At 32.0% G+C, this 27,691-nt stretch overlaps 1 protein-coding gene across 1 annotated transcript in view; it reads right to left on the minus strand.

Annotated features, from left to right (window-relative positions):
• LOC124364921 (dynein axonemal heavy chain 7-like) overlaps window positions 1-27,445 on the minus strand; it is a 167,109-nt gene extending 139,664 nt beyond the window's left edge. The window contains 14 exon segments of the mRNA XM_046820729.1: window positions 2-155; window positions 6,272-6,394; window positions 7,120-7,409; window positions 8,893-9,096; window positions 9,290-9,505; window positions 11,607-11,910; window positions 14,240-14,481; window positions 17,120-17,248; window positions 18,847-19,035; window positions 20,283-20,432; window positions 20,775-20,928; window positions 22,961-23,193; window positions 23,996-24,280; window positions 27,209-27,445. Of these exon segments, the coding sequence (XP_046676685.1) occupies window positions 2-155; window positions 6,272-6,394; window positions 7,120-7,409; window positions 8,893-9,096; window positions 9,290-9,505; window positions 11,607-11,910; window positions 14,240-14,481; window positions 17,120-17,248; window positions 18,847-19,035; window positions 20,283-20,432; window positions 20,775-20,928; window positions 22,961-23,193; window positions 23,996-24,280; window positions 27,209-27,277 (2,742 nt within the window). The 5' untranslated portion in view covers window positions 27,278-27,445.
• Window positions 27,446-27,691: the final 246 nt, after the last annotated feature.

Raw genomic sequence — 27,691 nt, forward strand, 5'->3', positions numbered from 1 at the left:
CCTTATCGACAGCACTAAATCTTCGTCCTTCCTCAGGCATTTGCTGCTGGATGTCCGGTGATGAAAATATTGGCTCCAAGTACATCCAGGTTATTTGCACTTTCAACCATTCATCCAAGATTTCTTGGAGCAGGGTAAGTTTTGCTTCCCACCCACTTGAATCCACACAGAAAACAAAATGTTAACTTTCTCAAATATAACTGCAGCTGCAAGTAATAAAATTACAGAATTCATATGGAAAGAGAACTGATTTTATGTATTGTAAATATTGGTACTGTCTTGTGTTTTGGTAAGAAGTCTTGTTACCAAGATGTGTGCCACCTGGATCTTGTATCAACCGTAAACTATTTACAGAGATATCTTACCTAACTCGAAACCAAATATGCTCCTCATATGGATTTGCTCTTCCAAATCAATATTGCTTTACCCTTCTTTACACATTACTGACAAAAGGAAAATAAAATGAAAACTCTTTTTCTTCACAAATTGAGTTATTGATAAATCAAAGTACAGAACACTGTCTTTGTGTAAGTCATGATATACATCACTATTATCAACAAGAGTCTAACAATATCCTTTTTCTTCCTGCACACACAAGTATCCGACTGTTCATAATTCTTCAGTATTTTCTTCCACATTTAAGAATGTTCCCGAAGATTTTCTTGACTGTACTCTATATATGCTTTGGAGAGCGTCTGACAACTCACTATGGAACAGTCAGGATGCATTACAACTCCCTTATTGTGAGTTCATTTGCAACCTTATTTCTTAAATAGAATCTCATCAGAAATCTACACTTTACAGCACATGTCAAAGTTATCTTAATAAAATATAATATGCACTAATTTAATATAAGGAATAAGTGTCGTAGAGCTGATAGTCCGAATTAAATTTAATAAGGCTTTTTAATCATGGCAGGGTCTAATGATGTGGAGACTTCAGGGATCAATCGTCTAACACAAAATGTGCAGGAACTAATAAAAAATACAACTGACACTAATCTTATCATAGCTACTCTGCCAATGAGACACGATCGACCGACCCTGGACTTAAAAATTTCTAAATTAAATACAGAACTGGAAAAGCTGATATTAGAATCTCCTCTAAAGCCTCAGATTTTTACTCCTTCATCTTCTTCCTCGCCATTTGTTCACAAATCATGGATTACATTTGAATAAAAGGGGCAAAGATAAAGTAGCTGAAATGATTGCTAAATTAACTTCTGCAAGCTTGTAAACCCAACATATCTGAGGTGAAAGAGTTACCTACAAAGATGAACTGTGAAAACCCCAAAATAACTATAAAAGTAGGAAAGATTCAAGTTGTAGAGGCCGAGATGGGCGGTGTTATAGAGGAGTACAAGAATGATACATCTGTAGCATTTGCTCATGCGATCTCAAGCGATTTCCAACCATTATCGACACATGTCGGCTGGCGTGGCAGTCGTATTTAGGAATAAATTTGGGAGACCTCAGCCAAAGGATTGTGTTTGGGAAAAATTGGCTTGTCAAGAAATAGATGATGGGAGCTTGTGGTATACAGTCTCGTGACCAAGTCTAGTTAACTGTTGTAAGCCTGAACTGATAGACTACGGTCCTGCCTTCAACCAATTTGACGCAAGACTTTACAACCAGGGGTCTATAAAAACACTCATTTGTTCGCCTATGGGATGTGTGAGGGACCTTATCTTGCCCGAACAATTTGCCACTAACATTGTTAATTTTCAAAACGCCACAGGCACATCTGTCTGCATTGTGTCCTGTGATCAACCAACAGCAAGAAGGTCACTCAGATGCGGACTCTCCCACCCTGAGTTCTTACAAAAAACTGAAGGAAGCAATTAATAACTGCCAAAACAACACTCCAAGACCACAAGTAGAGTATCCAGAGCCTCAACCAGAAGACCCAGAACAGTCTTTTCCAAATGTACAACCGGTTGAGCCATCTTTAAATTTTCAGAAAATGTATTGCACAAAACCCAAATAATTAATAAACTCAAAAATATAAAACTTTTCCATCAAAATATTCAACATTTACAGTCACGCAGAGAGCAATTAGAAGTTATTTTGACAGAATTAAATCCAGACATAATAGTTTTAAAACCGAACATAATATGAATAACATTGAGCTGGAATGATTTAATCTTCTAAATTATTTCCAAACTACAAATTATACACGCAGCACTACAACAGGAGGCGGCGTAGTTATCTTGGCCAAAGAGAGTTTAAAGATGAAACAACTGGTTTCCACAAAAATAGATGTACTGTGTCAAGATAAGTTTTTTGAATGCTGTAGTGCTAGATTTGAAACAGACAAGCTTAGCTTTTTATTGGTAGGAATATTACAAAACCCCCACAATTCGAAAATTCAGAGTTTTTAATTCGCCTGAATAACTTGTTTGAATTTTTAATATCTAAAGGAAAGTATGTCATCATCATGGGTGATTTCAATATTGACATCCTTAAAAATACAAAATGAATCAAAAGAGCTAAAGAATATTCTTTTAAGAAATGGAATGAAGTATTTAATTGACTTCCCAACTAGAGTCACTGCTACGTCTAAGACATGTATTGATAATATAATAACTAATATAAGTATGGATCAGTTAAAAGTTGAAGGAGTGGTAACTGCACTATCAGATCACGATGGACAAATAATAGAACTAATGAATTTTCAAAACAATACAAATATTCAAAATTTAAAATTTTGGACACGAAATTTCTCTCTAGATAAACATGAATTTATTTAAATCACTTTTGGAAAAAGAAAATTGGCTAAACCTCTTTTTGAATCGTCTATTGAAAATAAATACAACACTTTTCACAACATTTTTCAATATTATTTTAATTTATCTTTCCCGAAAATTCTAAAAAAAATCCAACAAAAACAAAAAAAACATGGATTTTAGAAGAACTAAAGGAAGAGAAAAATAATCTCATCCATCTAAACAAATTAGTTAGAAACTCAGGCTTAGAGATGTTTAAAGAGAGATCTTAAGAATAAAAATCATACAATATAAATGTAATATTTAATGAATGCAAAGCGAAGTTTTTATGATGAAAAGATTAAAAACTCTGAAAACATAGGTAAAACCTCATGGGAAATCATAAATAAAGAAACAAAGAAAAACTTCATCCAAGGTAGCAGAGAAAAGTTATGTTTTTAAAGTCTGATAAGGGGACTGTTTCAGACCCTAGCCAAGTGGCAAATAGTTTTAAAATAATTATTTTGTTAATATTATTGAAAACCTGTTAAGTAGTATGCCCCAACTCATGATGAAGATATAACTCCTACCAAAATTCCCGAATTTAGGTGTCCCCCATCAGATGAAAAAGAGGTAAATGATATCTTGAACTCTCTAAAAAACAAGTGGTCTAGTGGGTACGATGAGGTCCCCATTAAAATCATTAAATTTGCAAAGGACCCCTTAATAAAACCCTTAGTACATTTAATAAATTGCCTCTTTCATCTCAGGGATTTTTCCTAGTCAACTCAAAATTTCAAAAGTGATACCAATCTTTAAAAAAGGTGAGGAAAACTGAAATTCAAAATTATCGGGCCGATATCCATTGTTTACCATCAATTTCTAAAATTTTTGAAAAAGCAATGTATTTAAGACTAGTGACACATTTAGAAAAATATGATCTTTTTGACTTTGAACAACATGGATTCCGAAAAAACAAATCTACCATTACTGCTTTAATTTGCTTTATAGAATCAATTATCGAATCAATGGATAGGAAAAATAAAGTAGCCGGAATCTTCATGGACTTGTCAAAAGCTTTTGACAGTATTTTCCCACATTAGAAATGATACAAAAATTGAACAAATTAGGAATAAAAAATTATTATTTAAAGTGGTTTGAATCCTATTTAACAAACAGACAACAATTTGTAGAAATAGCCAAAGTAAACAACAACAAAATTTTGAAATATAAATCAAAACCAGAAATAACTAAAGTATGGGGTACCCCAAGGGTCAATTTTAGGCCCATTGTTATTTATCTGCTACATAAAATACATGCCTAGGTGTCTTAGTCAAATTAACCAAACAAAAAACCAACTCTGCATTTACGAAGATGACTCCAATCTTATTATCTCTACAAAGACAGAGTACAGAACTAGAAATAAACTCTTTTTATTCAACTATCAAAATTACAAGAATTCTTTTTTAATAACAATTTAATCTTAAACGCTCAAAAGACTAATTACATGTTGTTTACAACAAAACAAAATAGGAAAGATAGCCAAGTCCAAATTTATATTGATACTGAGGTCATATCCCAAGTTCCTAAAACCAAAATTCCTAGGTATTTACATTGATAGCCATCTGAGTTGGGATCAGCATATTGACCATATCTTAACTAAAATTAATTCTGGAATTTTTATGCTCTAAAAAGATTGTCTAACTTATCTAACTGTATTAAAAAAAGATTGTATTTCATGCTCACGTTCAATCGCATGTATCTTACGGAATATGTGTGTATGGAGGTACATCCAACCAAAATCTCCATAAAATTTTAATTTGCTAAAAAAAGAGCTGTAAGAGCAATGTTAAATTTACATAATGATGACTCGGTACGACAACATTTCATTGATTTAAAAATTTTAAACAGTTCATAGCCTGTATATTTTAGAATGTATTATTTAATGTCAAAATTAATTTAGGAAAATTTTTAACACACAATGATATTCACCATTACGACACACACGTAATAAAAATAAAATAGTTTTGGATAATCATAATTTAGAATTGTTTAAGAAGAAAACCACATATAATGGTGTAAAGTTTTTAAATCTTATTCCAAAAGAAATTGGTGAAATAAATGATCAGAAAAAAATTCAGGTTATTGCTAAGAATTTCTTGCTTAAAAATGCTTTTTATACATTTGACGAATTTTAGCCTAAGAAACAACATGCAACTTAATTGAAATTTTAAAATGTTTTCGGACAAGGTATTAAAGCATAGATTTAGACATTTAACTATAAGGTTTTAGATAAAAAATTATATCTGGAACATACTTAGATATAGTCTGATGAATTGTGACACTATTTATTGTATTTCAATGTACAAATATGAATAAAGATTATTTGAATTGAATAAGCATTAAAGAATTTAAAATTGCTGCCATTATAACACAAGTGCTTGAAAAAGTCTAACAGTACGATAGGTTATAATAACATAAATAAATATTCATGCCAAGTTCCTATAGCTAAAAATATTTTAGAGTTATGCACATTTTAAGGACAAGCTTAAACAGAAAGACAGGCATTAAATGAAAAGAGATCATAGTGACTTATGGTTGATGGATATTAAAAAACAATCATTTAACCATTGAAGGTTTTGCCACATATTTAAACACCATGTACACCACATAAAAATAAAACACACAAGTTTCACTGGAAGTGCTGTTCACAATGTGAACCTACAGCCACACCTAGGAACTATCATTTACTGGAACTTGTGCAAATCTAGTGAATTCTACTCTAGTGTTGATTGGTTCTAGTTACTAGCTTCGGAGAGGCGTCCAGGTTTGGTTGTCTTCGTTGTACACATAAATAATTATTATAGTAATACATTATGAGATCAAAAAAGATAATATAGGGTGAGCACATATTGCAACAAGAACAAACCTCAATTTTAAAGAAAATAGTTCTTAGTAATTGTTAAAATTGAAAAAAATGCTGGGAGAATGCTGAGATAAATATAACTACCAGTTTGTGTCTACTACTGAATTCTGTCTTTGACAGACCTGTTGTGCTTGAAGAGGTGTGCCAATTAACTATCAAGGTCATTCTTGGCTATCTGGTTAAGTAGTCCTTTGGAAAGATTTGTTGGAAATGTTTAGTTGCAGTAGAAGTATGTATGGAATTCCTTCTTAAAGAAGCTGTTAGATCTTCCTGGCTTAGAGGAATATTAAGCCATTTAAAATAACACGTTGTTTTATTGCTATCTGACTGAGTATTCCTGTAACATTCCTAGTCAACATGTGAGAAGCATGCTAAAGCATAGAAGGAACTCCTTATTGACTGCTTGAGGGGTCATTTAACAGATGTAACAAGGTGTATTTGACTTTCATTGCTCATCCATTGGTTTGCTGGCAAACAAAAAACCAATCTTTCCCATTTAATGTGTCTGGGACAGAATTTCTTATTTGATAAGTAAAATAACCACCAAGGAAGACATTCTTAACGTTCTTGCTACGCCTCCCACCAATTAAATCATGAATAATTTTACAGAATTGCTCACAAAAATAAAAACTTATACTTACAAAATTATTTCCTCAAATGGTTTAATGTAAAGAGAGCTCTTCATGGTTTGTGTTTTGACAATGTGATCATCTAGAAGAACTTGAATGTCATCAACACTGGACAATATGTATGTTCCACTGTCTCTGAAATAACATAAAAATTGTAACGTTGTTAGTAATATGTAGCTGAGACATTAATAAATATTTCTGTGATATCTCTGTTTCACTGAAATGTCAATATTTTAATACTTCATTGTAGAAATTTCTCTAAACCCTATAACTGTTCATCAAACTTAATCTGAAATGTAAATATAGTGTAATTAAAACCTCATTAAGCAATTTTTTTATAACCGTAACTTTATATTAGGAATTTTTATAATATAAAAACATTAAAATTCATTAAAAAAGTTGGTTAGATGTACAACAGCAGCCCAATAAGCCAAATTAAGCAAACAAAACAAAGAATCAAACACAGCTGGTATAGAGATGTTTCCAGCTATCAAATTAAGCAAATAAAACCTTGATACAACAATGGCATGATATTTCTCATCCCTACACTTTACAAATTTTCATATTGGCCAATGACATCTGACTGGTAGAACACTCAAAAAAACAAAATTTGAGAGTTTGAAATCTCTGAGGCCTAAGCCTAATAATATACCTGAGAAAATTAGACCTTAGCTTGAATAAGTTGAGCACAACAATATTACACATAGTAATAGCTTAAAAATTTATGGGACGAAAACATTTTACTCTTAAGAAATTTGTTTTACTTGCTATAACGGTTTATAACTTTACAATTGTTTATAACCCATCTTCCAAGGACAGTTTTTTATATTTGCTAGCTGTTTTGGTAATATCCTACTTACCTGTAAGGAAGAACAGAAAACTCAATATCTTTCCATTCATTTATCATTTTGTTCAAACTCTTTTCCAGGTTGTTTTCCTTAGTGGCAGAATCACTGATGACCTCAAATCTTGGAATGTACTCCTCTAGACCCAGATCAATGATTTTGGCCAGAGTAAGTTCTGCATCAGCCCTCAATGGGAATCCAACAATTTCCGAGATCTTTTCCCAGTGCCGTTCCTTCATCCCAGGGTTCCCTAGAGTCATGATTATTGGCATATGGCCCTTAAACTCTTCAACTTGAGCACGGACCTGACAAAAAGTTAAGCATAAAAAAAGTTATTTCACCTTTGACAGTTTCAATACAAGATTTGCTCAAACACAAACAAGGATGTCTTTCCATGGCCAGTAAACTGAATGATACTGGCGAGTATTAACATGGGGAAAACTACATTATCTACAATGCAGTCCATTGCAGCAACAAAATTATTATCACAGTACAAGGGCATATCCACTATGGCATGTATTAAGGGTATTCTAAGTATACAGTATTAATTCAATTCAATTGTTCCTGATAACTGAATCAACAGGATTACCGTGTGGTGTTGATACAAAATTATAAATACTATTGTAGTGAACACTTACTCCACTCAATATGGCTTTGTGAATACCAATATGTATAGCCATTATTTATCAATGTATTTATAATATCCTCCACATTCTTTTGGAAAGGAAGAAAGTATATCACATTGTATATCAAATATCTTATTGAAGATACATACCCTTTTGAGTACTAGTTTTGTTTGAAGAGTGCTAGAGTTTGGCTAGGCTTTCATTATTCAATGTATGATTTCAAGAATTCTGTATTTTCATCATAACACTTGTCAATCTAAGATAATTATACAACTATACAATATTTTGTAGAGACATAGAGTAATCTATATATATATATATATATATATATATATATATATATATATATATATATATATACATATAAATAAATGTTTGAGTGTTTGTCCTTTATGGAATCGCAAAATATTAGACAGACCATTATGAAAATTTGTATGTATACGTATTTTTCCATGGAGAAGGTTTATAAGCTATGCCCATTGATGTAACTCACCACCAAGCGGCGCTACAAAAGATAAGAGGTTTAAAAGCGCCTGCAAACTATAAACTGCAATTACGAGACAGTTACGTATATTACATAGCCAAACACTATTTGAAGGCGCTATTATGTATATTTGTCTTTAAGATACATTTCTGATTGAACTTAAAGTTTGAGTGTTAGACCACTTTATAATAAAGTACACGTACGTGCACAATGGCTATAAACATAAACAGATTTTCTTGATCGTGGCAACAAGGCAAACTCTACATCGGCGTTGTAAATATAATTCAATTAAATCAGAAGTTCACATACACGGGCAAAGCTTACGAAAAGCGTGCAAAGCCGCAGGAAACAGCTAGTAATATTATATTTAAGAATCAACTCAATGACAGTACCAGCTCATAACTCAGTTGAATATATGTTTCCCATATATAAATATATATTTTATTATAATTTATACAATGATGTACGATGATGATTTATGCTTTTTGACGACTGGAAGTCAAAATATGAAAGAGTATCAAGAAGGATTTTTGTGTCTCAGTAGCACCTCGATTATCTGTCAATAATTGATCTTTAATTATTGATCTTTAGTACAAAAATACTAGTGATACATATCATACAAAGAAAAATGAAAAATTGTGATATAATCTAAACAGTAAACATTATGAACTTATTTACCGTGCTAGCAAGAGCTCCTGGTGCAGGTAAATCAGAAAATTGTTTTTCTAGCTTGTAAATATTGCGAAAGAATGTCTGAGTTTCTTGGTCAATTTCCTCTGGATCATACGATCCAACTCTACTTGTAGTCCAAAGAGTAAACTTCTCCATAAATTCAACAGCATTGTCGTAGAGCCTCTTGTATGGTGCTAGTTTATCTGCTATCTGAAAGGATAAATAATAGATGATCAATATAAGTTGAAAATCATTATGAGAAATTAAGTCGAATATATGGTGATTGATATTGAACAAAAAAAGATTGTAAGAAAAAGGTTGGGATAGCAAAAATTGAAATAGAAATAAATTACGTACAAAGTGATTCTAAATTCAACTATTAGATTAGGTGAAACTAAATCACCTGCTTCCTCATGGGGAAAAAGCTTTCTTCCCATTTGTATGCTTTTTCTTCTTCATTGAACTGGTCTATTCTTGCCATTGCCTGGTCCAGTTTGCCGTCCAACATGTGAGCTTTCTTCTGGTACCGTTGGAGCTCATTGACATCACCGTAAGTTTGCAGCTCTTCAACTTGTCTCATGTACTGGTCCAAGTCATCCTTAAACTTTTCTATTCTTTCCTGAAATTGAATGTTGCTTTTTACTATCCAATGTTGGTTAACTATTTTCCTTAGTTGATGAAAGATGCATAGACATAATTGTATAACACCAAACAGCTTGTCTTAAGATACTAAAGAATAAATTAGTACAGTTGTAGTTATGGTTTCAACAATATACAATAAATTAGCGTTGGTTTATGACCAGATACTTTGTGGACTATAATGGTAAAATTCCTTATTGTCAAAAGATGATCAAAACATTTATGTTAGTTTACAACCAGAATGGCTGTCACAAAAATTTGTTTTAGGCTTTACAATTCTCTGAAAAATATAAATATATTTTTAGGCTATATATAATATATATATATATATATTTATATTTTTCAGAGAATTGTAAAGCCTAAAACAAATTTTTGTGACAGCCATTCTGGTTGTAAACTAACATAAATGTTTTGATCATCTTTTGACAATAAGGAATTTTACCATTATAGTCCACAAAGTATCTGGTCATAAACCAACGCTAATTTATTGTATATTTTTGAACCATAACTACAACTGTACTAATTTATTCTTTAGTATCTTAAGACAAGCTGTTTGGTGTTATACAATTATGTCTATGCATCTTATATATATATATATATATATATATATATATATATATATATATATATATATATATATATATATTAAAGTATTAATAAGACAATTGCAATTACATAAATTAATAATTAAACATATAAAAATTACAATATTCAAAAAACAAATGTTTTTATTTAACATGAAGAATCAAACTAAAGCAAATTTAAGTGATTAACACATTGACTGCGGAAGACAGACTATTATTTATTGGTTGGTTAAGAGTACTCAAGATCACTCAGTATTAGGCTGCAGTGCAGGTGTTACCTACAGTAGAGTCCCGTTAATCCAACCTAATTGGGACCGAGCCCTATTCGGATTATGTGATTGTTTGGATTAGCCAGAATTACAGAAAAATACGGTTTTAAACTTGAGAATGGGACTATTTTGTTATAGAATTATCAACATTGTTTATTAAAACATGTTTTCTGACTGTTGCATTGTATTTCTTGACAAATAAACGTGTTTGCAAATACTAAGCAAATTTATGCAGACGGTGCAGCAGCGCTTAACCTTGCACTACGATACTTAGAGCAACAGGCTACTGCTACACCTGCCGATATCATGTTTATGACACGATGGCGAAACTACGCGCCATCCAATAGACTCTCTTCAATGCGACAGAAGACAATAACTGAATTTGTCTTTTAACAATTAATATTGTACTCAGTAATAATATCAGTACCGTACTGTACGTCCAATTTTTGTTTGATTTCACTTCTTAATACAGTAATTTAACTCATACTTAACCTATAAGTTTCAATTTGGTACTGTATTTAACTTCATTATTTATGTACTGTACCGTACACAATTTGTCTTAATAAAATACTGTATGTCTATTTAATTAAAGTTTTCTTTGTTTATGTACGAAATGATCCACCCATTTTCAATTTTTTTAAGTAATTAGTTCCTATAACTGTTCATCGTTATAAATAATTCCTCCTGGACCTGTTTGGATTATCCGACGTTCGGATTACACGTGTTAGGATTAGCGGGACTCCACTGTACATATATTATAGACAGTTATTGTACTGTAGTGTAACATAATAACTGTGACTGTTACTATCCAGAGCACTAGTATGTGGTGGATGGTTAAAAATACTCTAGATCACAGTATAAAGCTGCGGTGAAGGTGTTAAACAACACCAGAAAGCCAATTTGGAAACAATGAAATCTTAATGACTCACATTATAACAAAGTTTTGTCACAATGATCTTAACAATCATTGTCTGTTGATCTTAACAGAACTGTCACTTAAACACACACAATATTTTTAACTATCAATACACAAATGTTTGGTACCCGAAGACCTAACAGAATCTTAATAGTTAAGGACAACAAGTTATACAAGTGAGTTTGAATCTTCTTCCTCTTATTTTGATAGCAACACCAAAAATTTATCACTTTTAAATCAAACCCAAATCTCTACTGTTGAGAGATTCTTGGCTTGAACTACAGCAACAAACTTCCTATAGATTGATGGTACCTTTAGTGATTGTTGATACTCCAGTGTCTTCTGCTCAACAATCCTTCGGTTTTCCTCCAGAACCCCAGCCATCTTGTTGTACCACTGGAAGGTGAGTGAGTTCTGCTTCATCTCAATGGCTGTTATGGTGGTGTAGTCAGATAGGAATATGATATAGCCCATTACTTCCTTGAGGCGATCTTCCATCTCAAATACGGTCTGAAACTCCACAACCCGCACATAGTCTATCAGCTGCATCAGCTCTGCTGTGTTCCCTGGCAGGGCAAGAGCCTTGTCTGCGATCATCTGGTAGTCTTCTCCCAACCTGGAACAAATCTCATTACATTAGTGAGATGATTCTTCATCTCAGTTAATATCTAATTTACCACCACATACATAGTCTTATCAGATTTATCAGTTTCACCATGTTCCAATCTTTTATCATTTCCTATGTAACAATAGGAATAGACACAATTCTTGTACTGACTAAATCTACAGATTTTGAGGCCTTTCTCAGAGAAACCCTATTTTTCAATAGGGCTATCTGGCTGACTATTTCAAACCAGTATCTTAAATTAAATTTTTATGATAAAGATGCAACAAATACTATAAAGCAGTACAATGGAATTTAATAGTCAATTCCAACTAAAATGTGGAAGATTTTGAAGAAAGAAAGAATTTCCCTCATCTTGAAGGTTGCCATCCAGAATAAAAAGTAGGTAGATTTTGCGACAACTGAAAAAATTAGATTTTCATAAATAACACAATTGTTATTTTTTTTAAGTTTGAGTGACCACCATAATGGAACGAAATGGTGATGGACAATGAACACAGTCTATATACTTAAGACATAAATTTTTGTACTAAGTTTCAATTTGTTTCAGCATTTCCTTTGCCAGTTTTTGGTAATCAAAAAAGTCTTATGGGATTCACATGTAATCAAAACTGTTTGAGATACAACAAAATTTTTATCACAAACATTTTAAAAGATGTTATAAGCATTCCAGGATACTTTATTTTTTTCTCCAAATCAATAAATAACAGAGTTGTCAACTTTTTATATTTTGAATGGCAGCCAAATTTAAACAAAATTGAGTACCAAGATAGGCAAAGAAATGAGTTAGAAGATACATTTTTGTACCAAGTTTCAGCTTGTTTAAGCTTTTTTTTCGGACAGCTATAGTGTCCACAAGCCGTGTTGTATGGTACACATACACACATGCAAGCACTCACGCGGGTACACATATATGAACACATAGTGTTTCAGACCACCTGGCTGCAATATCTCGTAGAGCAATATATCGAAAGGCTGCAAACCCTTTGTCATAGAGTGATGTAATAAACTGCAACCATACTAAATTTAATACTGCGAACATTTCAAAATTGTTTTTGATGCATTTAAAGTACAGGGTAGGTTATGTCTGTAAATGATGGTCACAGTTCAAATCTCAAAAATTTAAAATAGTAAGATAGTTGAGTTTAGCTTCAGTTCACTTCCTCTTACTTGCAGCAACTGAAATCTGAATCTGTCACAGACTTGACTTCTCAAATATGTAGTCACGTTCGTCTGAAGGGATCCATAAATAGTTGGTGATGAAGAACGAAGAAGGTCAAATGAAAGATTTGCTTCGTTTCAACATCAGAGATACCTAGACTACAAAATATAGTGCAATCTAAGTGAAGAGGCAATCTCATTGTCTAATTAGGTGCACAATTTATTGAGTGCACTAGGATGATAACTGACACAATCTCTAAAGATGGTGGAGCAACAGAATCTTCTACACATAACATAGCTATGGGGAAAGGGTTGGTTCAATGCGAATGTTGTAAAACGTGCAAACGTGTAAAATCTGAAATCTGATGCTGTCGCAGACTTGTCTCCTGAAATCTGGAGTCATGTTCGTCTGAAGTGATCCGAGATTTCAGTTGCTTATGAAGTCCTATGTTATGTGTAGAAGACTCGGTGCTTCACCATCTTTTGGGATTGCGTCAGTTTGAGATTCGAAACCATGATCCTCATTTTCAGGCACGCCCTATATTTTAAATGTGACGAAAACAATTTTGTGGTATTTGCCATATGAGATATATTTGGATTACAGTTTATTGCATCACTCTATGTCAAACGATTCAACCACAGGAGATTGTGGCCAGGTGATATGAAATATATATATTTTGTGTACTTTTTGTGATTCAATGTTTATTGAAATTAAATAAGGCTATTGCCATTTATACAATTTAATGTATATATATATATATATATATATATATATATATATATAAATATACATACAAATTTTGGAAAGGAAAGTAGTTTTGGCCACTGGTGATTGTGTTTTACGAAGTTTTGCAGAATTTTTCATGAGTACTACCATGAGGACTAAAAATTCCAAAGCTATGAAGTTCACACAAATTTATAAATTTTAAGGCAATAAGTTCCTATTTTTTTACTAGAAACAAAATCCTAAGTGAATGTCCAATGTAAGCACTTTTTCCAATCAAAAGCCAGCATATAAGATACTTTGAAGTATATTTTGTTATATTTTCAGCTAGCTACTTTTGATAACCGCTAAAACAGCAAAATCATAAAACAAGATTTTTTATAAAAAGTGGCACTTGATAAATATTTTTAAGTTCCATAGAACAGTAGTACTGACTGTTTGCAGAGGTTCTGGTAGTCACGGGTGAGCCGAGCAATGAGCTGGTCACGCAGGTTGCGCGCTTGTGTCACCATGGTGCCAATCAGCTCCTCTCGATGCATCTCAAACAGTCCCATGGTAACGACATGTGCTAGCTCGACCGGTATTTCTTTTATTAGGCCGTCGTACAAAGCCACCTTTTCTTTGTACTCTTCAAATGTGTGGTCTTGTGCCAAGAATTTGTCCACAGCCTCTTGTGCCTAAAAAAATATAACATATATCCTACCTGGTCATGTCTCACATATAACTGTGCATTAGGGTGTGTTACATTAAAAAAACTTTACAAAGAAATTATTTTTATATCACCACTTTGTGAGTAACGATAACAGTTTGAGTTATTCAGTAATTTGAAACACAAACATTTGAATTAGTACAATGCAAATAATTACCAAACTTTTATCTACAGAAGTTTACAACCTTAAAATTTGAAGTCACCTTAAACTTTTCATATATTTACTAGTTGACACTGCATTGAAAAATGGAACAGAGAGTGAGTAGAACCAGATCAGTGTGGCTTCTTCAATACGAAAACATAGTCTGTCAGAGCACATGAGAAATGGGCTTGTTGAATTTTATTAAACCCACAGGGCAGAATACAAACTGAAGTTGATAAAATTCATATTTTTCTGCGAAATGGTCAATCTTTATCTCATTGTCTGATGTTAATTTAACCTTCATTTAGTATGATAACAGTTATAAGGGTGTCAAGGTAAAAAATATGATCTGTGAAAACATTTATTAATTGTTTTGGTATTTTGAACTTTTTGATACCCCTCAAATTCAACACCCACTACAATTAGTGCAGCTGACAATCAATTTCTTAGGGAAAATACATGATTTCTAAAAAATATTGTGTTTATACAGTACAAATTGGCTCTTGGCGCCCGGACTATAATAGATTGATGTAAACAAAAACTATAGCCCATTGATGGCCTGAGCAGTTCAGCATTTGAAAATCTCTTCTTCTAAGCACCTCAAGAATCCTAATACAAAATGCTACAGACTGAATTAACAAATGTTCATAATTAAATGGTGAATCTTCTTGATACATTGGTAAATATAAATAAGTTTATCACAATTATTGAACTATTTGTTGTATTATGTATTTTGCAACTGTATCTAGCAATACCACATCACACTAAAGCTATGGTTATTTGCTACTGTAAAGTATAAGAAAAGAATTTAAACACACTGTAGTTCCAAAATATTGTCAAATTTTAGGACAGCAAACATTTGTAACACTTTTTCCATCCTCTGAAATAATCCATCAATAATAATTCTAAAGAAACAATGATGAAACAAAGCTATAATAAATTAGTAACAGCCTATGATCACTGTCTCATTCATGCATGCTCCTGATCATTCTCCTTAAAAACCATTAAATGACACCATGGTCATCACTAAACAATAAATCAGGGCTAGTGTCGCTCATGCACAGAACTGTTATAGCAACGGCAAAAAACTTACTTTCTGGACATACTACATTGATTTAATTTCATGTAACCATTACCTACATTACCTGAACTTTACAACAATGAATCAACACTGGATTTAATAATGAAAACACCACTATTTACCAGTTTAATCTAAACTAACATCCTATTAGAAGTTAGAAGTTTGAAGTTATAGAGTGATGAATGGCACAGACCATGCCCAGAAATATGTTTTACGCATGATACAAAAATTAACTCCAAAAATTACCCTTTTATTACTAGCTAATTTCTTACTAGACATACTTAAAAGCGCAGGCTACTTCATTGCTATGTGTAGTGAAAAGTTCCAGGCCCTTTTTAAAATTCTTGCTCAAGTTTAGTAAATTCATTGTTGTTATTTTATTTCATAACTATAAAAATCCTTCTTATTGTGTTCTTCATAATTTAGGAAACAAAAAATCCAGTTTGGAAAAATATTGTTTTATTAACATTTAGTAATATTTAAAAAAATGTTTTTGCTACATTTGAAGGTTTTACAATTTCTATCAATGAAAAATACACTAATTATTTCTTGTAACATAAAAAAATATCTTGCACATTAAATTTTGCTTTAAGTAGATAAATATCAGAGTCATACACATTTATTTACAACAATTTTCTGAAAGAAACGACCTTTCACAGAGCATCGAGTTAAGTCAGATGTACATCAGTGATTGTAACAATTTTGAAATATTGAACTTCCTGATCAAAAATACTTAAAATCATACAAAAAACACACAAAAATTGTTAACATTGGTAACCCCATTATCGATGAGATAACCTTTACAACAACAGCTTTCTTTATTGTTCTTTTATTCAAAAACGGTCTTGAGCGATGCTTAATAATCGGACAAAACAGTATTTGCTAAATTTAAAATTAACAACAAACAATAAGAATATAAATAGATTCATGAATAATTTAAGTTTCAAAGCAGCTGACTTAGTCATTGGTGAGAACTTGACAAATTAATGTAATCATAGTTTTTACACTAATTTAATTTCTGCATATAGTAAAACCAGGTGTTGGAATTAATAGTGAGTGTTTTTCAAAACACAGGTAAAGTTTAACACTAAACCTTTGATGAGTAAATTAAAAATAATTTATGAAAATGAAACATAGCAGTAGTGTTCTCAACTGGGCCTCCTGGAAAACTGCGTGCTGTGAGTTCCAGAAAAATTTATGTAATACACTGTTCAAAATGGAGATCCAAAATCATTTCAAATCAAAATATAATATGTTGTATAATTTACAGGCAAAGCGCCCAACTTGGGTAGTTCTAAACTCCTTGGATGTGTTACCACTTAGAAATTTCTGGTTGAGTGCCTAAAATCCAACTAAAATTTTCACCAACTTATCAATACTTACATCACCATTGATGAGGTGAATATAATCATCAAAGTCTTGAACACGAAGTTCCGGCCCAATTCTCTGCTCGTGTAGAGTTTCTTCCACTTCCAAACGACATTTGTTCACAATTTCGTCCAATATTACAGGCTGAAATCAATAGACAATATTATTAAAAACATAATAACCACCTCTATTGACACAAAACTTTAATGCTATGGTACAATTGTTTCAATAGCATAGCAGAGTTGTTCTTATTTGAAATCAATATGGAAAATAATTCAAATACACCTAGTCTTTAAAGTAGCATAAGACTGATAGTAAGCTAGCAAATAAGGCAGGTCACAGTGAAAATCTGTTGTCAGATATAGACCAAGCAAAGTGGGCTTAAGTTGAAAATCACATTTCCTTAGCACTACATGGCAATGCTGTGTTCACAGCATCACTTAGCTCAAACATTTAGAACTGACCTCTGCCTCTACAGCTCTTAGAGATTTGAATTTGACTCTCTCTAATACATTAAACTCATGATGTAATGTCTGAAAGTACTGTTGAGCTTGTGTGCTATAGGTTGAGCCTTGATCAGTAAGGTAACATCAGCCAGCTAGTAGATTAGAATAGTACGCTGTGCTGGGCTGTCTCATCACTGTTTCATACCGTCTTTTACGTCTTAATTTTTTCATATTAGTATTAATGTTTACGTTATTTAAATTAATATGTACTTACTTCTTTTTATAACGTTTGAATTCACAGGTTTTGGTTGCAATAATTTCTTAAGTCCCACAAAAGTACGAGTAATTTATTTACAGTGTTACAGTTTTGAGAAAAATTGAGATTTATTGAGGCAATGAATTTAACTGGTTGAATAAAAGACAAGGTAAATATAAAAAAGTCAAGATATGTTAACAGACTGATCTAATACAAGCTCTATATGTACAGAGTACAGACAAAACATAAAGAAATGTTGCCTTAACAGTAATTATACCAGGTTAAACAAAGACAAAATAACAGAATAAGTATGAATAAATTTCATGTTGTAAATGGAAATTTTTTATATGAATACAGAACACTTGGTGGTTCTGGTAGTTGATTTCAAGCCAATAGGTTCATTCACACTATACACAACTGTATTGATACTGAAAAAATGTAAATGGTTCAAAAAAATAACGTTAAAGTTGAAGATGAGATTCCAAATTAAAAAATTTAAACTAAAGAGTATAAAGTTGAAAAGGCTTCCATCTCTTGTCAGCTAAAAAGAATTTTAATGAATAAATGAAGAAAGTTGTTCACTTCAACAAAATTTTGAGAAGAATATTTTTTTCCAGTCAAATATACGAGCTAATGAAATAAAGAAGGAAATTTAATGAAACCAAGAAATACTAGTATTTTGTGCAATAACATGAAGGAGTAAAAGCGTAAAATATTTTATTTAATGAACACAATAAAATACTGTTAATTTGAGTATTTTACTAAGATGGGTTTTGTAATTTGAGTAAAAGTAATTTTTTTACTGTTTATGGAGAACAATAAAAACAATTTAAGTAGCTATATAGAGTACAGTTAACTCATCTACTTAACATGTCTTTCTTGGGTATGAGTCTAAGTAAAAGGGAAAATTCCACAGTTCCATATTTAAATATATATGATAAAAATCATCTATCCGATGGGCAGATATTCTTTAATTTATCCTATCTACATTACACAATATTATCTATGCAAGGAAAAGGTACTGCAAAAAAGAAGATTACTCTGAGCTCGTGAGGAGTGTCTTCTAGGTCGATGTACAACTTTGTTTCCAGCCGAGGCAAGTTGCTCACTGCTTCGATCATTTCATCATATACTCGCAGAATCACTTCTCGGAACTTGGTGAAGGATGGCTCAAACTGGATGATCTTGTTTCGCTGGAGAATGCTGATTCCAAACCCTGGATTAGACATCTGTTGGTGAAGAAAGACACATCAGGAGGGTATACCTGTAGTGACTTGTTTGATTTGGCCAATTGTAAAACGTCTTGTCATAAATTAGTAACTGTTTATGATTTTTCTGAGTTATGCCACATACAGGACTTGGTAGTGAAGAGACTCATGAGTTATGAGACTATAAATAGATTTTGAATTGAATAATCATGGTTTCTAGGTGCTATGATATTATATTTTTTAGAAGGACGTTTGGAGTCCTTCTCCATTTAATTTTCAAAATATTCAATGAAAATGTGTGAAATATTTAAAGATCTTTGATTTTTCAACCACTTGAAACTTATGCTAAGTAAGAAGAAATATTTAAAATTACAGACTTAAGTTCACTGAAAACAAACATAAGTGGAGAGGCTTTCATATTAATACAGTTTCTACTGAGTTTAAATTTATTCGTTATGCCCTTCACTGTAAAAATTGTTAATTTTATAAAAATTTTGAATTCTATATATTTTATCACAGCATTTAGCACTGCCAGACCAATATAATACCCAACTATTTTTGCATATGTTTCATAAGTACCAACTACAGTATTACGAAACAATTAACAACTGATTTTAAACAAACTACTATGTTAGCAGATGGTAAGTGTTATATAATAAATTGTTTAGAATAATGTAGTAAACAATGTATAATGAAGTTATTTTGATATACAAGTATCTAAATACATCAAGATATGTTTTTATATGTCCTAAAAAATTTAATTATAACATTTGTACTGAATCTACTGAACAAATTAACAAACAATGACTTTGTAAGAAAAAGAAGCTTACTCTTTCATAAAATTGTTTTAAAATTGTTGTTAGGTTTCGGTAACTGATTAACAGTCCAGTACCCAATTATACCTAATACTTCCATTCTTATGTGTTGAAACCCCATCCCTATTGATAGTTTATTAATAATTTTTTACTGAAGCTTCTTTTAAACTTTGGAGAGGTTTCTAAAAATCATTGGAATTGACCAAAGGGGTACATAGGCTGAAAGAGTGTAAGTTCTCAGTATAATGGCTTATAGACCAATACATTTCTTATTGTACTATGTCCAATTTGATTCAAATTGTGATAATTCCCATTGTTTACTAGTGTCCTATAAAGTGGTTGTACAAAATTCTACAACAAAGAGATTAATATATTCGAAAGTGCACAAGTTATAACGTGTGTGCCAAAAATGCTATAAATTGGTAAATTGGCTATAAAATAGGCCATTCATACCCCAATGTCCAGTATGAAGTGAGTATAGTCCAGGATAGAGTTGAGACACAGAGATTGCAGCTGGAAGGTCATAATTGCTGCCACACAATCGTAAAAACGTTTCAACCTTCGCTTCAGATGGTCAGGAGGAATTTGTTTCTTTTTACTACCCTGAAATTAGATTATGTGTATATAGTTTTGTATACAACATTGTGGCATTTAATTACTGACAAAATTAGTTAGAATATTACACATATAAATCAATTTAGGGATAGAGTTTTACTTATTATTTTATCTTTGTCTCCCATAAAATATAGAAGTAAAATACTTTACTGCTTGTGTCAAGCTACTTATGGCCATCTCTGTTTTTGAAATATAAGAACTCAAAGTTTTACCTCATAAAGTTTTAAAATAAATAATAGTCTATATTCTAATAGCACTACATTTAGGAATTATATCTGTATGTTCCAACTCAAAAATACTCAAACCCATACTCAGAAGTGACTTATGTACCTGGACAAAGATTGCCTGTATGGATGGCAACCATTCAGAAACAAGGTGTTTCTTGGCATATTCTATGTGAGCAGTTGCTTGTTTTCCAAATGGGATCAATTCAAGAGCTGCGTCTGATGTTGCCAAACTCTTAACATCCACAAGCCTCAAAGTGCTGGAAAGTATTTAAATCAATATATATATATATATATATATATATATATATATATATATATACATTAAACAATATAATATACTGTATTGTATTTAATTTATAATAATGATTGCAAAGAAAACCATTAAGGGTTCATACAATTACTCCCACATTGATAAAAGCCTTTCTAAATTTAACACATTTTGAACTACGTAAGCAATAGCTCAAGTCTATAATGAAAGAGAAAATATTTTTCAATTCAAAAAAGTGATAGTGTGAAAGAGAAAGTATAGCAGATTGTTACTATAATAGTGTGTACTTCAATGTATAAGCATATGTATGACCACGATGTAAAACTATTAAAAATGGATATAGAGAACGTTACTGAAAGTACTGAACAGAAACATAAGGTGGATATAATAGCTTCCATATTTCAAAAAAAAAGAAAAGAATAAAATCCAGATTAGACATTTTTAGTTTATTTTGTCAAAAGAAAACATTTTGTACAGTTGATAATGTTTTAAAAAAACATACCACAAGAGTGGTACCAGTTTCCATTCTTATGTGAAATTAAAATGTTGTTGGTAATTTGATTACATTATTCTGCAATTGGTTGCAGGTAGAATGGCAGTTACCTTTTTGGTCTACTGCTTTCTTGGAAAACTTACAGTTGAGGATGATTATTGGAATATCTAGTCTTTGAGGCAGAGAAAATATAGGAAGCCACCAACGTAAGGAAACATTTCCAAGAAATTTATCACAAATAATAGCAATTGATTAAAAGAATTGTATGGGCTGTGGCAACCTCATTGTGAAAGTATACATGCTCTACACAATGTTCACTGAACAACTCATAAAACTTATATCAGAAAAAGTACTCTGATATTGCAAGGTGCCGCTATTACATTTACCATGGCACCGCCAATTCAGGCTCAGGAGTGACCTTTGGAAAAGTTGTTATGGGTTACATTCTAACCAAGTATTTAAAACTTTACTTCCTTATTACACTAGAAAGATACTACATTCACAAGGAGTTCTTAACAGAATCGAATTCAAGTTGGAAAATCTCTTTCACTTAATCCTGTACATTAATTATTTCACAGGGATACAATTTCAGATCCTCACACAAAAATCACTGTAAACTACTAAAGCAGTTTTTTTTCCTAAAGGATAACCTTGCATGTTTTCATACGGAAGCAGAGGTGAATGCAAAATCATTTATGATGTCATTTTTTGGTAGATGTTACAAACTAAAATCAGTTAGAAAACGTGTGTATCAATCCATAATAGTACGTCTGCAGTGTGAAATCCTTGTGAAAGCTTTTAATCATGAACTGGATCCAAGCAACTGACTCTGAAACATTATATACGATTAGCTTTTTGTAAATTTATTAGCAAATCACCAGTATGAATAGACTAGTTAACAGCAAAAGCACTATACACTCATATAAATAATATTAGAGTACTGCAGTTTTAGCATTTTATATGATTTGACAATACAAAACAACATTTTCAGTTTAAATTTGTGAAACAGTCAATTCAGTAGTAAACATTAGAAACTATTTATGCTGCTAAGAAAAGATTGCTCTTCAAATATTTGATGAAGTTAGTTACAATGACAATATTAAATAAATGAAGGAAACAGGATTTTTTTCGGACTTTTGCCATCGTTCAGTGAAACAAGAAAACAGTAACACTACGTTTCGAGATCTGCAATCTGATCTCTTCTTCAGGTAAAGAACTAACCTAATACATAATTACAAACTAGGTTAAAATAAACAAATCTTACTAAAGTAAGATTCAAACAAAGATTCAAAAATAACCTTCAAACAAAGAATTAAATAAATATTTTAAAATCCATTTTGTTGTGGTTTAGAATTTTTGTGCTGTTGGTTTTCTTACTTTTAACTTCTTTTTTCAGCATGGAGATTAACTTCAAAATGTAGATTAAACATCCACTCACCTGATCAACTTAGGTAAATTTTTCTCCTTATGATTATAAGAATATTTGCTAAGAACTTTAAGACTGTATTAGAAGTTTATAAGTACGTACCTGAAGTGTTTATGCCACAGGTCCAGTATTTGAGCCAGTAGGGGATTAACGGTGTGGAGGTTACGCAGAATTTTCTTACGAGACACGTCATAGGCCGTCCTCCACAGTTTGGTCAGCATGGGGAGTTCAGCACGAAGTGGAGTCCTAATGTCAAACGGTTGAATCCCTGTATCGTTAGGGTCCCTCAGCACAAAGTCCACTGTTGCTTTTTTGACACCCATCATGAAATCTTCCTAGAACCATAATAACTAACTTTGATAAACACCAGGAGGAAGTGGTTTTAATAAGGAGAAGCATTTTAAATGGTGGCAAACGAGACATAGAGTTTCAATGTTACATTAACATCTTACATTGTTTTTAACATTGTCTTGCTTTATCATAGTGTTCAAATAATTGAATCAAATTCAAAAATTCATTTATTGTCAAAAAAACATTGAATAAATTACAGTATACGTGTAACTATATACATAACCTTATGATAAGTGAAGGACTACAATTTTGGTACTTCCATTGGGTGAATGTTCAAATTATATACCTTATATGCCTAATAGATTTGAAATTGACTCACACTGCTGTACTGAAGAAAGATAGCTGATAAAACTATAATTCACATAAAAATAATTAGATGTTGTATGACTGAATTTCAAGGACCCACATGGGAAAAAAGATTGAAGTACAAGACAAAATTATGATACAAATATGATCATTATTATACATATTTTTATCTTCCTTTTTTCATTAAAGAAAGATAAAAAATGCCTAGATATTGATCATTTACAGCTCAAATGTTGGAAGAGTGGAAAGATTACATGTCCCTACATGTTCCTTTACATCCGGTGGTCAGACTGATTGACGTAAAAATCATCTTGAAAACTAGTTGTAAGAGCCGATCTCAGAATTATGCATTGTGAGAACAATAGATTTTGAGACAAGTGACACAATCAGAAGACAATACTATACATTTTTCCGCTATACTTATAATACAGAGCAAGCCTTTTTTGTATTTCTATATAATATAAAGTTTAAAAGAAATACCTGCATTTCAGCTGTCAACTTCTCAAGGCTTCTTGTTTGCTTGCGTAACTTCTCCGGAACCAGTTCAAACACATGATCCAGCCAAGATCTTTCAATAGGCGCAATGTGAATGGTGTCAATGCCGTGGTGGATGTAGTAGTAATATCTCAGTAGTTCCATCTCATCAGCTGTGGGAAACAAGTTTGTGCCAGTCTCTTCCTTCTCTTTTTTCACTATCAGCTGCACAAGTCGTTTGCGGAACTCTTCCCTCTCTTTCCTCAGTGCTGTGTATGATCTCAATTTTGCCTAAAAAATACAGAGATCAGTAGCCTAGTTTGCATTTCATTTACTAATTATCCATTATCAGAAACAAAATCAATTGTTATTGTGACTAATAAATTATTTACTGTCTGGGAAGAGTGGCACAATTTAGAGCCTGTTTAAAGAGATTGAAAGTTCAAATCTCATCCGTAGTCAGAGCAGTCAATATTATTAAGGATCCAAAAGGACAATCTGTGTGATAACTATTCATTAAAAAAACTTCCTAGAGATTTGAAACTTGGAGCATATGTTTCTCTTGATTCAAGGAAGAACGCTATTGATTTTGGAGTCAGATAAAGGTCAAAGAGTGGTCTGTTTGCCTGTCGGTCTGTATGATAACTCTTTATGAAAAGGTCCTAGAGACTTGAAACTTGGTACATAGGTAAAAGGTAAAAGGAAGAATGCTATTGAAATTGGGGTGAAAAGATAAAAGGGAAATCCACCCATATGTACGATAACCTTTTCTTTACACACTTTTGGATTCTTCAATAGTCTGTTACATTGGTTTATTTGTATTGCATTGTACCGACTCCGTTCTTGTTCCGTTTGATAATGGACTGTAGCCCATAAATACTTATACTCCACCAATGGGCCAGAATAAAGATTCTCTCTACCTTCCCATCAACAAACAATTTTGTCACCATCCTCAAGTAATCACCACTAACAACTACTTTTATATGTCTACAATACATATTAATTAATATTAGGAACAAAGCTTAGAACTAATTATTGACAAAAATGACATTGATAACAACAGTATTGACAATTTCAACTCATATAATTATATGGAATTGTTCCAGTAGCTGAGGGCCGTTTGCACTTCAAGCAACCAACATTTGAGCCAAACCGTTCCCTGAAATAACCAGATTCAACAAGTGATGAAAGAAAATAGTCTCAACACTATAGTTTTAGAAATAAATCCAACTCAAAAATCGGTTTGGTCAATCAATATTGACCTATCTCAATATTCATGCACTCACCACACACTCAAGTAACTATCTAAATATTAATGGTACATTAATTATATTGTTCTATGGCTTACAATGTCCTCATTATTGTCAAAATCTACTCCTTTGCTGTACTTCTGTAATATAACTACAATATTGTGTACAGAAACATGACCACATTGACATCTGTAGCAACTCTGCAATACATTTCCTGAAGTCTCTACCAAATGACAACAACCTGTTCAACACTGAACAAAAATGTCACCAGATTGGAATTCAAGTGTTCTTGAGATTGAGTCTTAAATCAATCATAAGTTCACTCTCTATTTCAATGTCAAAGTTCAAGCCCACTTTCAAGTAACTTATATGTTCACATTCACAGCGTGTTCATTCACTTGGGTTCATAGCAGTGTTCAATTAATATCTCCAATGCAGGTTTTAATTTGACACGGGTAATATCCATAATAATAAAAAAGTTAATACTTTTGCCATCGCAATTTCCAATACCCTAATAATTAAGTACTGCTTAGTACTAAATATTTTACTTATCTGGATAGTAAATCTTTTTTCCAGATATATTCCCTATTTTGTTTATACTGTCTCTGATACCACATTGTATAAAATACAACTAAAAATACAAGACTTAAGTGCTTTGTCAGAACAGTGCGTTTATCTTTAAATGAATCTTGACAACACAGCATGTAGATATCACAAAGAGAAATACAACTACAGTGAAACTATTGGCTTTAATGTAATAACAAAAACATGGGAGCTGTTGAGACGATTGACTGATCATTAGTGTTCTATTAGAGACTCGACACACAAATTTACAAAGTGGTATAGAAGTGATCCTTTCTACTTTCTTGATATTACTTTGTTGAATGCATCTCATATGCTCAACACTCCTAATGGCAACCTCTCATGGATGTCTTTCAGTCATAAAAAATTTCCAAAAATTGCACTCAAGTGAAAAGACGCATCTCTTAAGCAAAATGACTGTCACTCCAGCATGCAAAATAAGTATTCACTATGCCTATCTAGTTATCATTAGACATGTCATTTGCCCCAAAATTAAGAACGGAACAGGAAATTCCAAAGAAATTGTTATGTCTATTTAAACTCTCCAGAAAGTTAAAAAAAGTGGAAGGACATAGGAGAACTCCAAATGCTATATGATGCGTGCATTCACCTTTGTTTAAGAAATTTCACACACATAGATACTAAATTGTATATTTTAAACATATATCCTTATAACTCTAGTTTCAAAATGAAAATAAACCTTTTAAATCTTTAATTACACCCTTTAAATGAGCATAAATGGACTAGAAGATAAAAAATTAAGTGAAAAAAACCCTGGAAAAAGGACAAACAAAAAAATACAGATCTATTCTTTTCCGTCAGTTCGTAATTCATACATAATAAAGTGAGTGAATGAGTGAATAGTGAACATTTGAATAGATTTGTGAGCTATTAAGAGTTACTTAAAGGCCAGTTTAGCAAATTTTTAAAAAGTGTTATGGAAGAGGAATGGCTTCAAAATTTGTACCTTAAAATTCTAGATCATTATAGTACCCTTTTTTATGAAACAATTTCAGTGGGTCGACCTTTAGCAAATAGAAATATGAATGAGTAACTTATGCTACGATTCCTTTTGTTTACTGTAAATGAACGGGTTCATGTAAGAAAGACAATATGGAAGAAGTAAAGATACTTACAAATTACAACAAAAATAAAGGAGTGGTAAGCAAAATTGGTTACAACAAATATTTACTATTTACAACTTCCTCAGGTGTTGTCAGCAATCAGCAGATTGAAACAAGCTGTAAGTACGACTTCTGTGTAATAGGGAGAAATGCTTATAAATTATGCATGATAAGTTACATTAGAAAATTACGGGCATCCCTTGATTGTGGTACATATATCTCTTAAAATTCATCAGAAGTGTTTTAATATTTTTTGGCATTACCTCTGCTTCTTTTGCTTTGGCTAAAGCAGCCTTTTCTTGGGCTTTTTTCGTTGTTGGTTTCCTTTTCATGATTTCTCTTGGGATCTCTGGTTATAGTTTTTGGCAATGTGAAGAGTTCTGGTGGCAGCATAGAGCGCTCTGCCTCCACTCTTCGACTCTTACCATCTCCTCTTCCATCGCAGTATTGGGATATAGACCCTCGTTTTCTGTTGGCCTGAGGGATACTCCGTCTCATTGTGGTCTGAAAAACACATCAAACTTTGTATTGTGATAGATTCGTACTAAAAAAATGGTGATAAATTTTATACTTTAAAAAATTCTAAATCATTTTGAAGGATCTAAATGAGATTTTTTATGTATGAAGTATGTATAAAATATAATAAATTACTATTATAAGCCACAATTTACGAAAGGTAATTGAACAATGCAACATCTGTAACATCTCCTGTAACAATATAATTTTTTGTTATAAGAAAAGTATTT

Source organism: Homalodisca vitripennis, chromosome 6 (genome assembly GCF_021130785.1).
Source record: "Homalodisca vitripennis isolate AUS2020 chromosome 6, UT_GWSS_2.1, whole genome shotgun sequence".
Lineage (NCBI taxonomy): Eukaryota > Metazoa > Arthropoda > Insecta > Hemiptera > Cicadellidae > Homalodisca > Homalodisca vitripennis.